Source organism: Epinephelus moara, chromosome 2 (genome assembly GCF_006386435.1).
Source record: "Epinephelus moara isolate mb chromosome 2, YSFRI_EMoa_1.0, whole genome shotgun sequence".
NCBI lineage: Eukaryota > Metazoa > Chordata > Actinopteri > Perciformes > Serranidae > Epinephelus > Epinephelus moara.
Genome location: NC_065507.1, coordinates 32,862,616 through 32,886,976, shown reverse-complemented (window position 1 = coordinate 32,886,976; position 24,361 = coordinate 32,862,616). Strand labels below are relative to the sequence as shown.

Sequence of the window (24,361 nt, the reverse complement as noted above, 5' to 3'; positions counted from 1 at the left end):
ATGCTTCATATATCAGCTAGGAGCTACTGAGTACAACTTCAGTCTAATGACTGCTGAGAAACTCCACTGGAGCAGTGGAGGATTAGCTGCCCTGCTTAAGAACATCTCAGTGGCAGTTGGTGAGCAAGCTGAGATTGGTTTTGAGTCATTTTTCTTACCCATATTTTCCCGCTGGTAAGATTTATTACTGCTTGGCTGTAGCAAATTTGTTATTGAATGTAGGTCGCTTGTGCCTCTGGATGTCACATTATCTGAAGCTGCAGATGATATTCGGATTCATGTATTAGTGTTACGGAAGAGTAACTGTCCGGAAGCACGAGGCAAGGAGAGACAAGAGCAGACGTTTGATGGGTTTTGTGAGCTGCTGCTCCTACTGTTGTGGTCAGAGTGGCCCCCAAGGGCCGTCTCTGGAGCTGCCCAGGGGGGGATTAGCTGCATTACAGCCACAACACTAATCTGATTAGGAGCTGAAATGTGAGGGCTCCTAGCCAGCCTGTGATCAGAGGGCCTCAGAGACTCACAAAGACAGGTGGAAAGATATCAGGGAAGAGAGAGGAAAGATTGGAAAGTAATAAAAGTCTAACCAGTATGACAGGGAGAAGGCGTAAAACATTTGTTTAGTTTTATTTCTAAAGGTTAAAGGTAAACAATGCAGGTATTGTCACCTACTGTTTGTAAACAGTAGCAGCGAAAATAAATCCCAGATCTGCTATTTGTGCTTTTTTGTCGTTGTGTCCACGATTTTCATGGCTTTCTTGAATGCGTGCTACTCACGGTCTGACACCTGGTCGCTACCTTTTTATTAAGTCCTGACCTCACCTGCAGAGGGCAGGGTCTCTGTGGATAAATACATCGCCACACACTTCTGGTGGGTCATACTGTAAGTGATAATTGAGAGGGATTATATTTGTATCAGTCTATACATTGTTCAAACTTTCTTTTCCATTGCTCTGCTATCTTTGGGATGCAGCCTCCCACTGTTTCCTATTAAGTAATTCCGTCCTTACCTCTTTGGCCACGCCGTGCCACTGCTGATGGCTGACGCACATGTCCTTACGCTCCTTGTGGAAGAACTTGCACTTCTCTGGAACCAGAAGCACGTCACTCACGAACTCGCCCACTGTAACAGCAAATCACACGGACCAATACGCCTGTTAGTCACACCACCAATCTGTCAAAAAAACAACAACAACAAAAAAAAACAACAAAAAACCCTTTTCCCTGCCAGGTCACTGCTCAACAATGCTGCTAGGCTTAGAAACAATAAATCGCCAAGAGGACCTATAAAAGGAATACCAGATGAGATGAGTGGAAAAATGGCATGTTTCAATAATTCATAGTTGCCTGGTACTTTACATTTCATTACGGTGGTATGACAGAAAGGGCATTTGACACTTGAACATCTGCCTGTGCACCTGAAGCTGAGAGGGATTCATCCCTCCTCTATAGCCACAGCTGCAACTCTGCAATCAAAATGGCAGTGGAGAAAATCCGGTTTTATGCTGTGACTCTTTTAAGGTAGTCCAGACTCTTTCTGCAGGTCAATGATATCATTTTCTTGATGAATTAAATTCAGTGATGTTTTATTCATAGAACGAGCTGATAGAATGCAGATCTGGGAAAAAAATACATGACATGAAAGGCATCTTGTGAGTTCCTATGAATAGTTGCAGGTTGAAAACCATGTGCATGTAAGCATATGGTGCAGGGGTCATAAGAAAGATTATAAAGGACAGCGACTGCTGATTGGCTGGCAGTGTGATGAGGCGCTCAGGTAGAAACACTGCCATCAGAAACAGATGGAAAGCCAGGCGGAGAGAGAAAGGATGAATAGAAGGTTTAGGGCAAAGTCCAGATCTGAGTGGCTGAGGAATGGGCGGACTGAAAACACACAAATGAGGGTCTGGAGGTTTCACAACCAGGGCTGGGAGCCGTCCTATAACGGCTCATTTAGCGGTTCACCGTGACCTCGGCCTGAGGCAGTGCTGCTGGAGCACTTCATATGAGCCAGACGAAGCAGGCAGGCAGAGGGTGAAAAAGCAGTGTTTTGGAAAATGAGAGGGTAGGATAGGAAGAGGAGAGAGCTGGAAATAGCAAAGGACTCAGCAGCTGCTTCTCATCTCCGCCCAGGAGATACAGTAACAGCCCCTCATACAACGCCCCCTCATCCCTCCAGACCCTCGTTCTCCTGCGTCTCCAGTTTGTGCCCAACACCGGTGAAAAGTAACTCGAAACATTTTCTCAAGTACTTTACTTAAATAGAGGTTTGCATGTTATCATGCCATTGAAAATTCTAAACATTGTCTGGTTCCAGCTTTTAAATGAGAAATTTTACTATTTTTTTTCTGTTTCATATTGTTTCAACTAGAATATTTTTGGACTAAAACAACAAATTTGAGAAACTCCTCTTTGGAAATCTAGGAAACTGTGGTGGATTTTCTTGTCTGACATTTTAAAGACTAAACACTCTTCTATCACTACTTTTAATTCACTACATTTTAGAGGGTAATATTGTGTTTTTATTCCATTCACTAGACAACTACAGTTGCTTTACAGATTAAGATTTTGAGATATGATACACTAATAGAATATGATGCATTGTTATAGCCTGCCTAAACTACCCCACAGTATATTAAGTAGTTAAACTAACCACCATCTCGACTAGCTGTGGCATCAAAATAGGATAATATATCTAAAATAACACTCTGGAAGTGGCCATTCTGCACAAGTGCTTTTGCTCTTGATATTTTAGTGCATATTGCTGATAATACTTCTCTACTGTATTTTTACATAAGCAAAATTTGAAAGCATGACTTACTTTGTAATGGAGTATTTTTACATTGTTTTATTGCTACATTTGCTCAAGTAAAACGATCCTAATATGTCTTCTTGTGCTCATCTCTCTCCCGCTAAATCCCTCCTCTCTTCACATCCAGAGAAAGAAACTGAGAGTGAGACCGACCTCCAGTAACCTTCAGCTCCACATCCTGCAAATCGGGTGCTAACTGATTCATTCACTCACACACTCTCCTCATTTCATCTTTCTCTCTCTGTCTCGTTCTCTCACATTCACAGGTTACTTTGGTTGTGAGGTAGAGTGGGTTTCAAGCAGACGCCATACGCAGTCACACTGCAGTGGGTGATGGATGGTGGTGTTTGGAGAGCAGCTGTGCCTCGCAAGCACCCCTGCTCTGTGTGTTTCTGTGTGTGTGTGTAGTTGTGCAAGTGTGTGTATGAGAGCATATAGTCCTCCTTCTCTGTGACCTCCTCTCCGCCTACTCTATTCATCTGCCTTTCCTTTAACCTTCTGTCTATCAGGAACCTTCACTAACAGTCTCCAGTCCCCAGACTGGCAGCACTACAGGCATCTAGGGAGTGTGAAGGTAAAAAAAAATACACACAGTACAGTACGAATGATACCCTCAGTACTGTGAGGTGGTGAATTATATTAAGCACCAACCAAGATCTGCTCATTGATAACACGGCTATTGTGTTTCAAGGACTTTCCAAAAGAAGCCTGCTGTTGGGAAATTTATTGTAAACAGTATGAAATCCGCATTTAATGATTCCATCTGTAATGTCTTACATTAAATCCATACTATGTGTTTCTCATCTTATAATCATTCAAAATGTTGAGGTTTTCTACCTCTGACAAAAATTAAAGCTGTAAGAAAATATTAAACAGCCTCATTGAACATTATTAAAATCTAAATAAGTTCAATGTAGTTGTTGTCTAGTGTTAGTTCTTGCCATACAGTTTGAGAATATCAAGTTCCAGTCTTGTGTTTTGATTTTTTGGCACTGCCCTTCTGTTTACATTTACATTATGTATTGTGCCCTTTAAGTGGAAGAAATCTGATCCGCCACCATGAAAGGATTACATGGGGGAGACATGACCAAAACCAGGAGGAAGCTGGAGGCTGATGTTACATAATGGAAAGAGCATTTGCATTAAACTCCTGGGTTCCAGCTCATGTTAAGAACGTTCCAATTTCAGCAAAGATTTATAGTTTTTAACAACAGACAGCACCTTTGCTTTAACCAGTGCTTTTGCCTAAGTCTAAGCATTAGCTAACCTTTCACATACTGTAGGTTAAATCTGTGATACTGTGCCACACTGTGTTTCAAAGTTCAGCCTCAGTTCAAAAACACTTCCAGAGGCAAAGGAGTGAATGGAGCCAGAGGTGTGGTGCTCTGAAACAAGCCTGGGTTTGTATCTATTATCAGCTTATTCACAATCATGAGACTCGGCCTATATCTGATGATATCAGTAGTTGTGACTGTATGCCCTGCCCTTCTATAAATCCACAGGATTAGTCAACAGGAAAGGCAAAGTATGTGTCATGTCTGTAAATGTTACTAATTCAGTTCCACTTCTCACCAAAACACAGCCTTAAACTACTTTGTTCCTGAAAAGTCCACATGGTAGAAAGTAGCTCAAAAGCCAAAATAAAGCTATAATATGCCTGACATAAATGTAATTTATTACTGATAGCTCCCAACAGCAACAGAAAATAAATATAAATTTGCTTTTTAATGGATCCTTATTTCCCTGAAAATGCTTTCTTTGCATGGATGTTCTTTTCTGCTGCAGTCTGTGTTGTCCCAGCAAATTTCCCCCCACAATTTAATCATTGTGTAACAGATAGTCTGCCATGTACACTAACCAACACCCCAGTCACACATCGACCACTGACTCTTCTCACTATACCAGACATAATAATAAAAAAGTCTCTAAAATAATCCTCTGCTGTTTGACAAAGACATCATGCTGCAGGGATTAGAGTGCCATGGAACAAAAATCACATTCATTTGCAGAGCCATTGTTTGGGGACAGGAAACACGGAGGGATTGTGGCTCTGTGACTGAGCCTTTGCATGGAGAGATGGGATACAGCATAACCCATCTCTCTTTTTTACACTGAGCTCCTTCCTTTGCACTTGCATTATTCATATAAACCTATTAACTTGACACGGGTGCTAGTCTGGCCCTTTTAATCACATACTTCAAGCTATAGCCCACCTCTCTTTGGTCTATTTCATTTCTTTTTGATTCAACTGTAATTAATGTACACTGATGAAAATAAGGCAGGATCTCTGATGTCCAACACTATGTGAACATAACAAATAATGAATAATTCAAAAGTAATCTTCATTGCTTTTAATGTGATAGAGAGGCCTGACAAATACTGGGCTGGAGAGGTGTGGTGCGATGAGGTGGCAGAGGCATGCCATGGCTCGTAGCATATGATCAGAGCCCTCCAATTAAGCCCCTAACATGCTCCATTACATAATTAAGCAGAAACCCTCTCAATAGCTTCCTTCTCGCCAACACCTTATGTTTATCTCTCCTTCTCCATCTGTCTTCTCTGTTCTCTCTGTTCAGAATCCTCATTTGCAACCCAGCAGAGCAGCAGAGGAGGCCTTTGTAATTTGATGAGGCATGAGTGCGCAGACCTTTAACAATGATGACAAAAAAAAATGTGCAAGAACAAGCAATGAAGCTATTTAATTATTCCAGGAGAGGTAATGGGATTGTTTCAATCAAATGGCACAGTTGCTGAATCATAATGAGAGGTCAGTTGGGTTGTTGAGGGATGCAACAGCCGAGCACAGTGAAGACAGGAGGACAGATGCGTCGAGGTGTGGCAGGTAGTCAGAGTGAGACAGCTTCAGGATGTAAGATGAGAGCAAACTGGAGGAATTTTGGAAATGGATTCTGCAAGTGAACCTCCCTCATTTGTATTCCTGTCTCACCCACAGAGTAGCCACTCCAGTTGTGGTGTTTGCTGTCCCATGAATTTCCCAAAAGCCTCCTCTCTGCGTTTGCCAAAAATGCTCTTGAATGGTAGCCCATTTCACAGTCCAGTGCAACTGCTAATGGCTTTTTTCATCCCGGAAAGCGGCACAACTCAATCAGCAAGAGGCTCTCGGACAGAGGAAGGGTGCCGGGAAGTGTTTGCAGCATAGAGGAAGATGTTTTTTTTTTTCCTGACATAGCCGGACAAGTACTGAGAGGAGTCTTGTTTCAGAACTGTATTTCTCTGTTATTGCAATCCTCAGAGGCAGCAGGAGTGTGCTGTGTTTTTGCAAGTTAGGGAGCACAGAGAAATGTGGCCTGCAAAGTCTGAGGCTGTATCTAACATTTAATAAACCAGAATATAGCCATGTTGCCACTGCTGATTACAGTGATGCTGCAGGAGACAAAGGAGGGAGAGAGGTGTGTATGACGGCACAGGCGAATGAAGAAATGGGAAGTAATAAAGCAGGCCTCCTCACAGACCTCCCTCTCACTGACCCTGTGTGTCTGTGTGAGTTTATGGCCACTGTCTGAGGGGGGAAATAAGATTGTGCTTTATTGCTCAACAAGCCTCACCAGCAATAATAGCCCTCCCTCCCCCTTAGCCATCCTTTCTGAGAGACATTAGCTCCCATCCAGCCTGGATCTGCTCAATCTGCAGCTCAAGGCCAGGATTAGTCAACTGAATCAGGCTCCAATATTGCTCCATGTCACCTCTGCCTATAGCTAAGATATATTATAATCTCTTCCTATTCTACATTGAATGAAGGACCTATATAGAAGGGTGGGAGGGTCAATGGAGAACACCTAACATGAAGGGTCATTTAAAGCCCTCGAAGCGGTTCCCCCAGCCCTTGAACTACTTATTAGTGTACAAGCTTACCTAAGCATTTGTAAGGCACCACAATGTGGGCATGTCCTTTGCACACCTTCTTCTCCTTCTTGCACCAGTTCTCAATACGAATTGGCTGGTTGGCTTCCACCACGTTTGTGATTTGGAGCTCGGGATACATCTGTTGGAAAAAGAGGCAGAGAACGTATACTAAATAATGACAGATGTATTTTGTATGTATGTTTATGTGTGCAAGAGAGAGGAGGTGTGATAAGTGGAGCTTGAACAGGATCCTTTAATCCACGCTCTATACTCTCTAGATGCCATCTACTCAACCATGAAAGAGCGCGCAATTTACACTTTCCCCAAATGCCATCAAAATGTCATCAATAAATGAAACTGAAGCTTGCGGAGGGGGCTTCTTGAAAATGTACAGCCCTACTTTGTTTCTTGGCCAGCTGCATAATAAACCATGACAGTAGTACCAGCATCTTCTTAGGTTAGGAGATACAGTAGTAGGAACAAGTAAATAAGAGCCAGGATATCCATGTCATGGAAAAAAGTGTCCTTAATTTTAGTGACCGCTAGTGAAAATGACAGTTGCAGGGTCTGCTAATTGAAATGCCACCCACTACACTGTAAATAATGTCTGTCTTACAGGAACAGCTCAATAGTCTCTCTGATGACTAATCACAGTAAAATGAAAACTGAATTTTTCCACCTTAGTAGCCAATTCCCCTCAATATAATCTGTGCGTTAAATCTGAAGCTACTGCCAGTTAATTTATCTTAGCAAAAGAATTGAAAACAGGGAAAACAGCTTGCCTGCCATGTAACAAAATCTGTCTACCAGCACCTCTCAAGTCAACCCATTAATATGCTATATCTTGCTCAATTTATCCAGTGATCACTGCAGGGGAGCGTGGATGTCCAGCAAGAAGAATGTTGAGCAGACCTAAAGTTGTTTGAATATGATTCATGTGGTGACATTAAAAAAATCAACATGATAATCTTTATTTCATTTATTTCAGCTTGGCTTGTTTTGGCATGACAGAAATAGTTTGAGAACCACTGATTTGATCTGATGATCTGTCATTTCGTTGCTTGTACCTAAATGACAACACACTTTCTGCCCTTTTCTAACTGACCTTGGTGCTTGAATTTCACCCCTTCTCTTAAATTGATAGCATGCATGGACATCAGAAATGTGTCTGTGTTGCAGTGACTCACCTCCTGGCAGTACTGCAGCACACCCTCTTTGGTTCCTACGCAGCTCTTAGTTCCTGATGGGTCGGGTTCCCAGCGGCCGGTCTGAATGTTGACATGCATGTTGAGTTTTCCGCAGAACATCGCCACCTGTGGCTCTGCCACGGCAAACCCTGTGCCTGCATTGGCTGCTAGCGCCTGTGGAAAGACGAAAAGAGAAAGAGAAATTGGGGTTAATGCAGTCAATCATTATAAAGCTTATAAAGACTGGGGAGTATTGTGGCTGAATTCACTTGAAACACTGTCTGCCCCACTTGCTTTTCTCATAAACCTCGTTATGAGGCTGACACAGAAGTCTGAACACAGCTTCTGTACTGCAATGGATAACTGCACTAGGTGTGATGGAGCAACATCAAAACTGCCTGTCAACGCTTGGCTGCTACTGCGATTCAAAGCTGCAGTGCTGAGAGAGCAGAGGGGCTCAGACGGGAGACAAATTAAATGCACCTCGGGAATGTTTGGCTAGGTTGATGGTTAAATGAGTAGGGGTTTGATTGGATTTGTGCACAAGGTTTTTGCTCTGTTGCCCATTGAGTGACTGAGAGGCTGCACGCAGAGAGCATGGGAGAAGACAAAAAAACTTGCAGTCCGTCATGCCTCACAAACCAGGACATTCCTAGTTGTGGGCAGAGTTCTGCTCATCCAGGCCTCCTGGGATCAATGTCTTTCCACAAAGGATGGATCATTTATTCTTCTAGGTAAACAATGATGGTTCTTCATCCAACATATGTGTCCTGTGCAGAGACATATAAAAAACAGTATATTTGAGGGAATGAAAATGTGTTCTCAGTTACTACAGGGAAAAAAAGATTTTGTGATTTCCTACCAGAATTTACCATCTTTGTTTACCTCCCAACCCTCTGAACATGAGAGGAAATCTGCTATCTTCCCCCCCGCTGTCCTTCCTGTCATCATTTACTGAGCCCTGCAGTTCCTTTAGCAAGCAGGAAGCAGGAACGCCTAGCCGCCCCTTCCTTTACTCAATATAACTGCACACCACTCCATTGAAAATGGACATCAATTGTCCAAAACAACTGTGTAATCAGTTTTTACACGATTGCCTTTCAAAGGACACAGTGTAGTGCTTGCATCAGTCAACAGCTCCTCATTGAGACTATAAGTCATGGCCTGCTAACACTTGTCTGATGCTAAGGGTGTCACAACACTGGAAACTCTAATGAATCAGTGAGGCGATGTAGCTCTGCATGCCAAACTATCCCAAAACACACACCAGGGAGCTTCCAGACAGGAAGTGGAATGGAACTGATCCCCTCTTGATTGTCATAATGTCATTGGGCTGAGCAAACAGGCTTCAGCCCCAGAGAGAGATCAAGGGAATGAGTGAGGAGTGTTGCACTCAAATGTCTGACTATTGCTGGGTCCTCAGCAGTGCGTAGTGGAGGGTATATGCAGGTATATGGGGTATACTCACTTCTTTTTCTGGCTGTTTACAGTATAGCCACCTATAAGCTAAAAAGGCCTCTGGAATGTATAAATTAGGAGAGTAAACCCACTTCCTTCTCAGTAACCGAACCATCTACCTAGTAGTACACCCACCTCATCAACTACCACTACATTACTATTTCTCAGCCTTGCGGAGACAGCAGCAAAGGTGTCCTCTGCAGCGCAGAGCCAAGGAGAAAACAGCTGAAGAGGGAGACTTGAGTAACTGTGTGTTAGACAAAGCTCTCCATCTAATTCTGCGCAGGCTCCCAGGCTGATAATACGCGCAGAACAGAGTAGAGCGAGGACAAAACAAGTGCTGTGTAATCAGCAGTTGGCTGTAGCGTGTGATGAGCCGCAGAGCCAGCCAGAGCTGAGTATGCACGCATACACACACATAAAACTGAATACAGCTCCAGCCACATGCATATATTTCAGCCGCACAAGCACATTGGTGCCCATGCAAACACATATAACACACCATCATAAAACACACCAAAAAAACATGCATACAGCCACATAGTCACGTGCTTATCCACGCTGGCACACACTGGACTATCTTGATTTGGTCCTAGAGGCACAACAGCCTCAGATTCAACCTCATTTCCCCTCCTTCCTCCATCTCCATGTCTTTGTGCTCCACTCCTCCCTCTCTGCACCACCACAGGCTTATTTGCTCTCCTCCTTCTCATTCCTTTGTGAGACTGGCTCGGGGTGTATGAGAAGCAAAGAGGTGGGGAGGAAATGAGGGACACAGAGAAGCACGTTAGGGAGAAAGACAAGGGAGGTAGTGACAGCCTGACCACAACTAGACTCTGCGGCTGCAGAAAAACAAGTGTTGGTGCTTTCTCTACGCCCCTTCGACTATTCTAAAGAGATAAAGTCTCAGTGTGTCTTTAATTCTTCAGGTGCAACAATCTCAGTAGAGGCAAAGTGGAGACGGTTTATACCACTGTCTTAACTCGCAGTCACATGCCTTTTAGCACTTAAGAAAAGAGCTGCTCTGGGTCAGACTTTGCACAAAGAGAAGTGTCATGGGGGGCAGCAGAGAGCATGAACAGTGACACAGACACAGAGGGCTTAGGTGGAGACAGCAGGGCAGAAGAAGAAATGTATCTCTTTTGTGGTCCCTATCTTATCAACAGTAATCCCTGGACCAGGATGACTGGCCTTTTTAAAAACAGACTGGACAGTCATTTCTGCTGGCTGTGACATCTTTTAACACAGACTCATACTACTGTACGACAGATAGTCTTTGTTCTTAAGACAACATGTTGAGAGATTTGGTCTCATCTTGAAACAGTTTTGTGACTCAGTTTTGAAAAGCTGTGACATGGAAATTTATTTCGATGAGTCAAGCGCACAACTGAAGTGTCACAGTCACAATTTTTTACATCATCTCAGACTGATTTGTTACGTTCGCCAGCGAAGACCAGTGAAATGGAATCGGAGGAAGAAAAATAAGAAGAAATAGAAGTTACTCTCAGATTCAGAGGAAAGCTGCGGATGAATACAAACTACCAGCCGAAATTGGCTGATCTAATTTTTCTTCTTACTGGGATTTGATGTTACTGAACTTCTCCTTAAAGATCACATGAAATAACTCTGACAGTAATTTGCTTCCGCAGTTTGTCGTGTTTCCACATGTAACAGAGGTCGGGCGCAGGACTTGATGCCAAGAGTGATTTCACTTTTGAGATCCAAAGTGGAGAGACATAGACACTGTTGGTAGCCATCAAGGATGGCTTGTCTTCTAGTTTAGTTGGTTAATCTAATTCTAGTGCAGAAAGCTGATCATGGTGTAAACCAACACCCAGATACACACCTTAAGACTCATGTACCCGCTAGTGCTAATCAAGCTTGAAGGTTTTATATGATGGGAAGGGTTGGCTGGATTGCGCCAAGATCTGTAATCACATGTAACTGAATGGGATCAAAAAGATGAGTCATCATCATTTTGACAGCTTACAGGAAGAGAAAATATTGGAATGTGGACATTAAAATACACAAAAAATGTTCTTTTGAGATTTATTCAAAAGATAATGCCAGTTTTCAGAGACATAGGGTATTTTCATTGTTTTCTCCTTTCATGAGACCCCTCTATCATGTATTAATCATCATCGCGTTAAACTGTATAATACTAAATATTAAAAGCTTTAGCAAATAAATCTACCATTGACTGTTGTGTTTTCTCTTGATTTCCAACTGGGAAAAGCTGGAAAAATATGCCACCACACCTAACAAACGTGAGCCATCGAGCATCCATCTCTCATTACTGACTCACCATGAGATGTTATATCATGTGTAAGTGTGAACACCTGCCACTATGTGGAGGTTTTGCAAGTCAGAGGGAGAGACAAAAGAGGGTGAGAGGGATTGAAAGTTGGGAAAAGGGAGAGGCAGCGAGACAGAGGAAACCACTAACAAAAAGGGTAAATAGACAACGGCAAGCAGGGAACGTGTGCTGATTGGCTTATATCCCAGCCTGACATATTATTCTCAAATGAACGCAGACTGTAATGTAATAAAGAATGGCGTGAGGCTATGTGAACGCAGGAGAGACAGGCCTGCCACCACAGACGCTTGTCAAAAGCTATGTGGGCTGAGGATCATTTAGCTCGTTTTCACTCTTTACGGCAAACACACACCAGTCTGTCACTGCTTTCCCAGTCTGCCTCCAGCACACAAACATGTTTTATTAGCCTGCTCTGTGTTCTGAGCCAAGTTTCACATAAAACAAGCTAAGACACGACAGTGCTAGTTGTGAAAAAACGCACGGAACATCTCATGCACACACAAACAAACACTCCTTTTCATCCTTATAACAGATAAATATACCTTATGAGTCTGGATCTCTAATGAGCAACCTGCACACACACACACACACACACACACACACACACACACACACACACACACACACACACACACACACACACACACACACACACTATAAAGGGAAATCTGTCTTCCTTTCCAGTGGAAAGCATTATCCCATAACACTTAAAGCAGAAGAGTGATGTTATTTTGAGTTACAGCTCGTTCACTGTCTATATCTAGTCTACATCGCACCGTCAATCATTTTGTGATGCATATATACTGTATATTTAACTTGGTTTTTATTGTTGCAATACAACCTTGACGGTGTTGCACCTGCATTCAAAATAATTTGAAAAATATTCATGTGAGAGGAAGGTTTCATTTTTTGCAGGATAATTTTCCACTACCTTTCATTTCTTGCTGTAGGTGATTGACAGTGAGCAGAGTGTAAATGGATACATTCATATGAGAATGCTGAATGTTGGAACAATGAAATAACAATAAATCAGAGGCTAACTAAGGCTTTACATTAACTGTGACAGATTATTTAGCTCAGGCAATTGTCGAGTCTGTGGAGGCAGTTTTTTTTTTTTTTTTTTGAGAATAAAAAGTAGAAAAGGGTCTCTTCTAAAAGATCCGAAAGGACAGTATTACTTAATGGGGTTTTAGAAAACTCCTCTTGGACTGGTATGGGTCAATTATTACATGACCTACCACACAGCATCTGGGCAAGATCCAAAGAAGCTAATCCAATCTGTGTGTTTGTGTGTGTGGGAACATGTGAGTGTGTGTGTGTTTGTGTGTGTGTGGTCTCAGGTCAACCACACAGGGCAACAGTGTGTGAGCTAAGGACACACTACAAGAGGATAGCGGGAAATGGGAAATAAATAAATCAGGGCCATAACGTTAAAAACACCAGGTTTTGAGCCTCTGTGATGATCCTCCAACACAAACACAGAAGCTCTGAAATAGCCAAAACAAACTGTGGACAAAATTCCTCAGTGACAGTCTAATGAACAGGTTAGGTGGTTCTGCCAGGCTGACATTTCTGACAAACACAATTTCTGGTAAATTTCCCACGTTGCATACAAAAGCAGCTCCACTGTCAACTTGTCTACAGAGTTTGAAGGCCTCACTGAGCAGTGGCAACTAGTCTAATTTTGGCAGAGGTATGGTGAAGCCATCCTCACAGTCTGGCCCTTAAAAAAGCAGCTCCAGAATGAGGCACTGGTTAGGACACGTGGGTTCCCAGAATGCTTAGTGTCCATGTGACTGTGCAGAGAAATGCCTGGCATTGTTAATCCACCTAATCCTTCCCTGTGGTGACTTAATACTTAAACAAGATAGGCAGTGGTGAGAAAGCAACACACTCACTTGTACTCCTGTATATGAACTGTATATACAATATATTAGGAAAAAATAACATTGATTTCCTTTCCTTATTAGTTGCAATAAAAAGTGTTGATGTGTTTGAGGGAGCGGTGCTCACTACAATTACGGTGTTGTTCTAATGTGTGGAGGAAAGTAATTAAAGCATTTTTATTTCTTTATAAGCTTCTATTATAGTGTTTATACCACAGCTTTTAGAATTACTGCATTGATTGTAGTGACAGGTTTGACATGATAAAAGCTGATATATTGCTGCAAAGAAATGAGCTGTTTTCCACCAACAGTATTCATGCCACCATTTATGAAACAAAGCATTGCATTTGATTCTCTTTGTGCTGATTAAGGCACAGACTAGAATCACTGAAACAGTCAAGGATCTGTACTTGCAAAGAGTAATTTGAAATATGGATGAGCATTCAAGCTCTAATCAACTTTTTAATGTAAGTAAGACAACCCTGGTTAAGATGTTTACATGAACTGACAGTGTTATACATCTTCCTAACAGGACACTATGTGAACAAGCAAACATCACATTGTTTTAGTTTTTCCCATTGAAAATGTCCTAACCTGCTCTCTGAGTCAGTGACCTAACAGGCTAAGTGACACAGGGAGAGCGTCAAACCTTTTCCTAAAATTTAATAAGCGAGAAAACTCTGGCGGATGGAGTGAGAAAATTGTCAGGATATACTACATGAGACAACATTCAGGGAGCCTATTGAGCAGTTGCTCTCATGTGTTAGAGCTGTGTGGGTATCACAATACTAAGATTTAATGTAAAATTTCTCTCTCTCTCAAATACTATCACTATCATTTTCATCATTGATTAATCTGCCAAATATCTTAACAGATGAACCCATTTTTCTTACTATGGACTGTTTTCTGACCAACAATCCAAAAACGAAAGATTTTGTAAAAAAGACAACAGTTAATCCTCTCATTTGAGAAGCTATATCCAGAAAATATTTGGCATTTTTTTCACAAGATTTGCTTGAACAATGACAGAAAAATCCAGGTTGATAAACCAATCATTTAATATAACCAGACTTAACAACAAGCGCAGAAAAAAAGAATAAAATAAAAACATAAAAGAAGCAGAGGGATTTACTTTGACAAAATTAAAGAGTAACGCCATAAGTTGATGCATAAAATGCACAAATTGGTGCATAAAAATTTACCAGAAATCAGAATTAAGTAGGGCTGGGCGATATGGACAAAATTTCATATCCCGGTATTTTCAGGCTGAATGGCGATGGACGATATATATGCCGGTATTTTCTACAAAGTGGGCTACATGATCAGTTGCAAGTTGAACCACTGCTGAAGTCCCCTGTAATTTTTGCTGCATGTGTTTTTCCACAGCAGGGCAGGTAAAAGAAGTTTACCTGTTGGAGGTGAGCTGTTTGCAGAGGTGCAGATAGAGCCTGTTGTCAGCAGCTCTTCAATCAACATCTCAGTGTGTCTGTTTCTGCTTATACTCTTCCTCCCTGCTGTATTATTAGACTTGTCTCAATTGAAGAAAAGCCGCTTATAAAGCTTCGCTTATTTGGTAATAAACATATTTTAATTCCTGTAGAGTCTTAGAAATAAAATTACCCCGTTATATTGTTATGTAAAAACTTTTATTGTGAAGCAGCAAAATAAGGAAATGTCGAAATTTTCCAGCAGAAACGATGTACCACCCAGCCCTAAAATTAAGCACTCAAGATTTCTTGGTGGAGGATCCCAACCCCCTTTTTTATCCCCCACACGTTGAAATGAAACCTTCACCGTTCAATAACGTTCAATAACGGTCCTAAAAGAGCTAATGCCCTTTTAACTATTATCAGGTTCGATGCACACACGCACACATGCAAAATGAGGTTGTGTGACATTGGTGTGATTTCCTCCCAGAGGTGAAGCCCATGGGAAAGCCAAGGCCTGAGCCACTGACACCATCACTACAACAACAGCTCACACATAACAAATGAGGGGAAGGGGAGGGGAGGGGGCATTCTGCGACAGAGGCACAGTGACATTTTCCTACTGACCAAACACCTCCACCACCTTCCACCCACAAAAGGGCAGACAGTAAAAACAGAATAATAAAAAGGAAAAAGGTGTCATGTTCCTAGACTCTGAATCAAAAGGGCAACCCCTCACTGCAATGCAAATGAGCTCCTCTGTCTCAGTTAAAGTGGCCTTTGTCTTCACCATTTGAAGTGTCCTGAGACTACTCTGGAATTGCCCTATGAGTCACTGCTCCCACAGTTAAGGAAACAGTGGAATCCTGTCAGTCTCACTTCCCTCCTAAGAAAACAACCTAAATCTGTGAAATTTACAGTAGCACGTAAACTCTCTGTGGGATTCCTCCTCTTCCTCTTTTAAGAGAGAAATCACTCACTCTTTCAGCTTCTTCTTTGAAACCCAGTCTCCTCTCTTAAAATTGAGAATTGAAGGCTAATTGGCACATTTATTTAAAAAAATTATGTCAATAGTCTTATACTTTGTTATAATATCAAACATTCTCCTACAGTTTTAACATGTAAAATGTGTGAAAAACAATTTACTAACTGTGTCAAAGGAAACCATGAGATTAATTTGTAAGCTTCTCTTTGTGAGTCTTGTGTTTATTAGAGTTTGAGGTGACAGGGAGATGCTCCACAGAGAGCTGAACATAATGTTCCTGTTCACTAGCGGTCACCTCTGCTTGGCTCATTAACCTCCCATCATTCATAGCCAGACGGGACCGGACAGGAGAGGAAAGTCTGCTGTTATTTCTGCCCCAAGCTGTCACAGGAGAGCGGAAAAACACTGTCACCGCACGTCCAACGCCCACCATGGAAGACAATGGCACGGCCATGACACGCCGGTACCAGCCCCTGTTCAGACAGTAAGCCTATTTGTAATCCTTTCCGCTCAACCTGTGCTTGATTGAACATGCCTTTGTTAATGAGACTGTGTGGAGCTGTTCCAAAGTGCAAAACACTGGAGATCCCAATGACGCAGCAGTGTCCTATATTTCCTTTAATGTCTCAAGCCACAAAAATTATTCAGAGGGGAAAAGGAGTTGATCGAGCTCAGAGAGTTCAAAGTGATGAAGGATCTGAAGGAGGCTCAATAAGCACATTTCTAGAAATTGACTGCTGGTGCCAGTGCTATTAGATTAGCCTGCTTCCTTTTCAGTAACTCATTTTGAGTTATTATGAGGTATTATTTGATTTTAACTGTACTGCTCTCAAGTGCAAGTTGCACTCCCTTAAAGAGATTAGACTGAAGAGGACCTGAACTGAGCCGAACGTGGTACTTGTTGTTTGTGTTGCTGCCACTACTGCAACAGATACTAGAATCACCACCATATTTACAATAAAAATAACTAATATTATTACCATTATTAACTCTTAGAATAAGGCAATACATTTAAAAGAGAAATGCATTGGAGACAGGGCCCCGTTCATTCCTATGAAAGTTGCTTAGTGGAACATGAAGTGAATAAAAGCTTGATTTTGGGGGTATGAAATTACCCAGATCTTCCACATCATTGGGTCCACAGAGCAAGCACAAAGAGACTTCTGCCAGCCGAGCGGCTAACATCCAGTTTAGCCCTTGGCTAACTTGAATGGAGATAAATTATTTAATCATGCTATAGACTAATGGAATGTTATTGGACCAAACTGATCACATCACGATAGTGACACAAGTCATTTCGAGGGGGTTGTGACGCTCAGAATAATTTATAATGTAGAAAGTGACTCACACCGAGGGCTGTAGGTGCCGATCATTGGCAGTAGACAAGTATAGGAAACTGTAGTGTTGCACACTCTGGCTTCTTATGCATTTCTTTTATATTCAGATGACATTTTGGCTCTCAGGCCTTTTTTAAGATCAACTATCATCAAAAATAAAATTGTCCATTGATTTATAGACATCTCTTTCAAAATGGAAGTACACTTTTTAGATCCCATGGCATCACACGACAGGCCCAGACGTTATAATTCCACGTTTGGCCACTATGTAAAATTGGCTCTGAGAGCCCAGCACATTTCCTAGGGGCTTGGTTACAACTCCAATGTCTGAATATACACATAAGTATAAAACATGAATACACAAACATATCTAAAATGGTAAAATGGAGGGAAATAAAATGACCCTAATGTTTCTCATAAATTTCTTTCATTCCTTTTTCAAAGAGGATGTTGGTATTTGTGACTGTCTTTGCAAATCTGGGTGTTTTCGAGAGCAAGAAGAAGCATGAAAGTTATCACTAGTTCTTGTTAGCAGTCCTTGTTTAAACTATTTGTAATTAGACTAGGTACATGTAAATGAAGAAGAGTTGTGTATTAACTGCAAAGTAAATGTACATCCTGTTTTGTGGTAATTATTTACTAGCGTTAATATTCTACATGCTCCTCCTTAAAATGAACCTGACTAACAGTTTCCAAGGCAAATTATGATTGAGTTGCAACTTGGTCTCACAGAGCGTCGCCCAAACGTCACTCCGCTCAGCGAAAGGAGATGAACAGAAGCAAGACGTGCTCGTAATTAAGCTCCAGCTAGGAGATGCGTTGCAGCTCGCTGGTTGCAGGGTAACAGTCGTGGTGATTGAGTGGCGTAGGTCTGACTGTGTGTCAGGGGGAGATAACATGGCCTCTCTCTAGCTTACAGGGAAACAGACGTGAATGACAACTTGTTCAAATGGCCTGTCACTATGGAAACCTTCTACAAAAGCATCCCAGCTATTCACACAGAGGAACATTGAGGCTGCAGAAGAAAGAGAGGCAGAGGGAAACCGAGAGAGAGAGGAGGGAAAAGGCGAGGGCAAAAGAGAGAAACAGATTGAAGAAGTGGAGCAGGGGAGAACGAGGGGAGGAGGGAGAAGAAAGCAGGGAGATAGATAATCAGAAGCTCACAACGACAGAGCAAGAAGACAGGAAGGAGGAAGGGGGGGGGTCAATAAAGAGAAAAAAATGATGGAGAAAGAGGGAATGAGGCCACAGTTGTGAGAGACTGGCATATGAGACAGAGAGGGAGAAGAGATGGGAGGTGTAGTGACAAAGGCTGTATGAATGGCACAGAGGACAACACTCACAATAACAGCTGCTGTACCCTTTTGGTGTATTCAGCAACACCATGTCCTTGTGTGCAAAAGGACCCTCAGCTCCATAGGTTTGCACTTATCTTCCCTGACACAGACATATAACAGACATACAGTACACAAAGCTATGTCTGTGCTCAGTCCCCTCCTGAACAAAAACTGTGCCCATTGCCATGGCAGTGTGCATCAGTGTGTTCAGCAATGTCGCTCCCCATGACGAGTAGACACTGCACCAACTGCCACTTGTTTCTTTTAAAATATTTACAAGACAGTAAGTCACAGCTTGACTTCTGGGAGGAATCCTGATCAGGGAAAATAAAACGCGCTAGTGTTTTTTAGAATGCTACTGCTCATAGAAAAGGTGAAACACCAGGAATCTGGGTGACAGCCAGTGTGCACCCAAGTTCATGGCAGGGTAACGGCTTCTGCAATTTTATGTGAGCAGGTTTAGAGCAGAAGGATGTCAGGAAGAAGGGGAGCAACGAAATTACATGCACTCACAGATACACCATTTTAAGTTGAAATTTCACCATTCACATAAAGTGCTCTTGCTTAAAGGAATAAATAACCTTGTTTTTCAATTAGATCCTAATCGTCATTAAACAAAATTTAAGAATTAAAAGTGTCCAGATGAAAACATCATTATTAAAGTGCAAACATTCAACTTCTTTATTTTTTTCCCCTTTGTGTTTCCATCTGGTATTATTGTTGATGCTGCTTTCAGGACAACCTGAAAGCTTTCTGTTTTCCTCAGAACCTTGCATCTACTACAGCTTCCACAGTTTGGTTGTTCCGCTGTCTGCCATTTTTCCTACTGGGGATAATAATCACAAATAATTTACATAAATACTCTTACGGCCAAAATACATGGACATGGTTGCAGCATGGCAAATGTGCTGCAGCATGCCCATAGCAGAGAATAACCCTAATAGTGAATCCCAGCACAGCGCTGTTCAACGTTAACTTTATGTGGCTGGTCTAATTATTTCTCGCTGTGCATGGCTTCACAGCCCCCCAACAGATAAAACTACATAGAACTATGTAAAGATGATTGCAATCTCTCTAAAAATGATATAAATGAAAACATCATTGTACCAGAGGCAATGTGAAGCAGCACAGCAACCCTGTGTGTGTTTACATTTCACATTAAAATATATCAATCAAATCAGTGCATCCTGTTGTTAAAATGATCCAGTTAATTAATTCAGTACCAGTTGATATAGCCTATATGCTTCCAAACCCTCCATAACTAATAGCATTATCACTTGCCAAAACTCAATGCACACACAGTGAAGCTGGCAGCAACTCTCAGTCTCAGTTCCGTCTCAGTACAGAGACGGAATCTGTGTAGCAGGTAAAAAACCCCTGGAGATCCAGGGGGACGGACGGAGGCAGGGACACCCCGCGTCCGTGCCTCATGTATTTCAGCTGTTAGGTAACTGAGCTACTGATAGCTACAGAGGAAAAAAAAAAAAGCGCTATCCTCGTTCTGTTTTGGTTGCGCACTGGCTGACACACCTCCTCATTTTCCCAGGAGATCGTACCCGGTGGCAGACAGAATTGCATAGTTAACATGGGTTGGTAGGGAACCAATCTAAACAAAAGATGGTGTCATTTTGTAGCTGTTACATTGCACGATCAAGTATTTATTATTATTATTATTATTATTATTTTTATTTATAATGATAAGTTAATGCAAAAAAACAAAAAACAAAAACATGTCTATACACACTTTGAGATATATAACTAATGTCTAATCTTGACTGAACCTATGCAATAACCATAGCTGGTTACAAGTGCGGTGAATGCTGCGATTCTGTTGCATCATTAGACTTGAAACGATATTTGGAATCAACATGAATGAAAGTTAAGAGACCATCACACAATGGAAATCACACAAGCTGCAATACAGCAGTCTGCGAATTGAAGTGGGTGTGAAGTGCGAGGGCCAATGGCCCCTTCCCTATTCCCAGTGCCCTGCACACAGAAGACGAGGCGCAGAATTACACAAAACTCTTACCTGAGCTGAAAATGTTTTGACTTAAATGAAATGAAAAGAAATGTAGCTATCATGAGGTGTATTATTGCATGACAGGAGCAGAACTGAGATGATCTGGATGAAAAAAGTGAAAATGGAGTTCCTGGTAACATCTGTAAGGTCAGTCAGGACATTTTGTACTTTTTATAGCCAGAAGCAATGGACTAAAAACCCCTCCAGCTGTCAAAGTGGAACAAAATTCGAATTCTCAATGTATCTGAATGCACTTTGCTTTTGGTAGGGGGTTACAGAGAACACAATTAGTTCAACTAACAAAAAAGCGGCTTCACAATGATTCCTCCACAAGCCAGGTTTACTTGATATTTGGGCCCATTTTTCAGTTCCACAATACACATTGTGATACTGTGAAAATCATGCATCAACTTATTGTTGCAATTCTATTTGGAAGGTGAGGTATGAGGGTATAAGACTATCAAGTGTTGCAACGAGAGGGGGGCACAATGTGAAGAGCTCAAGTTTGCTCTTTGAAAACTGTTCCACTTGTCCAGAGCAAACACTGCACAACAACATGTATGCATTTTTTACAAGAGTTTACTTTGGAGTATATCTCCCCTTACCAAATTTACTCAGAGCTTTTAGAGAGAGTGTAGCTCGTCAAGCAGCAGGGGCCCTGTTAGTGGGCCTCCACAGTCACTCCACAATTTCTGTCAAAGAATGAAAAAAAAATCATCTCTTCAAGAAGAACCTCACGTCAGCCTTTCACTGCTCAATCATATCCTCTCTCTCTAATCTTTCCTCTCTGCTTGCTATAAATTGCTCTTAGAAAGAATGAAACCTTCGATGTCTCTCCTTGGCTCGTTTTTTTATTCTTCTTTCCCCTACACCCTCTCTGTGAGGATCACTGCATTACCACAAGAATAATGTCGGGGCGCTGTCACTCTCACCCCTGCACTCTTTACTGTAGGCCGCCCGTAATCGACGTTGTGATCTCGTAATTATTCTATGAGTTCATTTTAAGTGGCTGTGGACAAGAGTGTCAACTGAAAGCCTGCCATGTAAATGTAAATGCAGTGAAGTGGAGAGATACTAGGCCAAGAGAAGAGAAAAACACTGTTAATTAGAGCAAAGTACTTTTTTTTCATGCTGTGGCACACTGCCTTTTCACTAGGGAGAAGGTGTGTCTGGGCTATTTATAAGCTACAGTTGGTGGGCCAGTGGGGTCTTGTCTTCAAGGCCTGCCCTCACCAGTGGAGCTTGTTCAGAGAGAGATAAATAAACATTTAAAAACACGAGGACAATGCTACTTTGTTTTGGTTAAGTGGTACCGTCCTAATTAGGACCATAATTCATCTTAAGAAGTATGGTAAATGAGCACTCAGAGGGAATTTTAAGGCAATACAGATCTAAAGGTAATACACTCTATTCTTTTAAAGGAAGAATTCTGTCTGATTAAAAAAAAGGTAATAACCTGCTTGTGCGGCATTAATTTCTTTTTAGTGTCAAATTAGGGATTCAAAGTGATTCTGATGAACAATGGTATGCTGTCACAATGGGTTCATACTGCGAGTATCGTGGTTTTATGGTGGGTAGCGCACAAGTTTGGTATAATCTATGTTGGTATTTCATGCAATTATTTTTTTTAAAGAAATATCAGCAATGTATTAATACAGAGCACTCATATTAGGAGATATTGTCCTTTATTTGACATACTTTTAGAGAGTTAAAAAGTTAAAGTCATCAACTGTTATGCAACCACTGTTTTGGATATATTTTGTGTTGAAATAAATCTCTACTGTAGGCCAGGGGTTGTGTGTGCTACCACCGTGACACATGGTATTGACAGCAACTTCTTTTCACCTGCCAGTGATGAGCTTTAGGAGGCATTCACACCAAACACAGGTTGTCAAACAAAGCAGGGGCTGCGTGTGGCTGGTGAAGGTGTGTGGCTTCAGGTACTCTTGGGACAAAATATGATCCAAGAAGTCTAGTTAAAACAATAGAGTCATAGGTTTATCATATGTCAAAGCACTGCACAGCAATTTATAATACTCTAAGACCAGGTTTTACAATTCTGTAAAGGTAGTACTTGTGCATTATTTTCTCTTTGCTGTTATAATCACATGGGAAAAATAAAAATGTGGTGCAGTTCCTTGTTGGATGATGATGTCATGTTGCAGTCCAGCAGACGTTGAGCTTGGTTCAACTTTTTTGCAGGACCAACCCTACATTTTTTAATCCCCTGTGTTGGTGAACCACCAGCATTCAAAAACGTAAAGGGGCTGCTTATTTTCATGCAGGGCTTAAGTTGGTCTGAACACCTAATGAGTTACAAGTACAGCAGCAACGACAAGACCCCCTTCACCCTTTTCCCACCTGTGAACAAAATCAATTGCATTTGCTGGATAGCACAACCAGGGCAGAGGTACAACTACTGTGAGGGAGGTTGGGAGCTTAGCTGATGATTATGAAAAGTTCAAGTGTGTAAACTTGTTCACAAACCACAAATCAGCCAACTTTCTTTGGTCACTGAGCTCTAATAGAAGGAAAGAAAGTGATTTCAGGGTTCTTGTTTTCCGTGTTTTACTTGCACTGCGAATGCACAGTAAAATGAATCAGTGAAAGTCTTTGTGGGAGACATGCTAGAAAAATTTTATGTTCCTGGGATTTTCACAAGTGAGCTTTTACTGCATGATTCTTTACAGAGACATAAACCAATGAACCCATTAACTCATGCAAAGTGCAGCTTTGATATTTATATTGTAGGTCCAAGTGACCGAAGGACAGCCAATCATTGGCACAGATAGCCAAGCTACTATCTGTCATTACAGGGCAAAGTTTCTCACTGCTCCTCATTTCCTTTCCCTCACTTCACACAGTTTTTCCCACTGACACATTTCCTCAGACACCCAGTGCTGTCAATGCCGTGTGGTCTTGCCATCTTTGTCTCTGCCGTTATCTGCAGCACGTCAGACAGACACACAGCACTGCTGTTCAGATGCCTGCTTGTGAACTGAGTGCCTGACAGCCGACATCAGGATGCGTGCTGCATCTTGTGTATCATTACTCTTTTATTCTGAGGACCGGGGCTGCCAGTGAAGTGAGGAGAGCAGGGCAGAGCAGGAGGGGACCGAAGAGCCATTTCCCCTACGGCCCCTCTTGACACAGATCTCAGGCTGCATGCATCTCCCTGGAATATTACTCCTCCCTGTCCACCTCTCCAGCCCCATCAAACACAGCCTCGAGGGTCATCCACAGCCATCATAATATTACATTTGGTTTTCCCTGCCTACCTGGTTAGATAAGGTAGATACAGAGCAGGTTTCTAGCTGGCTGAGAAGCAGGAGGCAGAGAGGACAGGGGATGAAGAGAGGAGGAGGAGCAAGCAAGGGAGCATATTTGTTTCGATTCTGCTGGGGGTGTACTATTTGCAGTATATGCTGCCGAATTTGGGAAGAGACATGTCAAGTGAAAGCAAGGGCTTGACTTCAGCCTTCTCGTTAGTCCAATCACTGTCAAGTCGTGTTGGAAAAGAGGCAAAGAAAGCAGGAATAAAGATGGACTGAAGGGGAGAGGCAGAGAAGGCAAGTGTGACTAATACCCAATAAAACATGGACTCTCCTATCTATCGCTGCACTATCTCAATAATTATCCATCATGAAAAATGTATCTGCTTCCCCCTGTGTTGGCTTGTACAAAACTGCTTTAAAAAGAGAAAGAAAAACTGGGCAAAGCTCTATAAAATG

At 41.9% G+C, this 24,361-nt stretch overlaps 1 protein-coding gene across 4 annotated transcripts in view; it reads right to left on the bottom strand.

Annotated features, from left to right (window-relative positions):
* aplp2 (amyloid beta (A4) precursor-like protein 2) overlaps nt 1-24,361 on the bottom strand; it is a 61,451-nt gene that overhangs the window by 21,950 nt on the left and 15,140 nt on the right. For all 4 annotated transcript variants that reach the window (XM_050060862.1, XM_050060846.1, XM_050060839.1 and 1 more), the window contains exons 2-4: nt 7,861-8,034; nt 6,683-6,812; nt 1,008-1,120 (exon numbers count right to left, since the gene is read on the bottom strand). In XM_050060862.1, the coding sequence (XP_049916819.1) occupies nt 1,008-1,120; nt 6,683-6,812; nt 7,861-8,034 (417 nt within the window). The remainder of the gene's footprint in view (nt 1-1,007; nt 1,121-6,682; nt 6,813-7,860; nt 8,035-24,361) is intronic.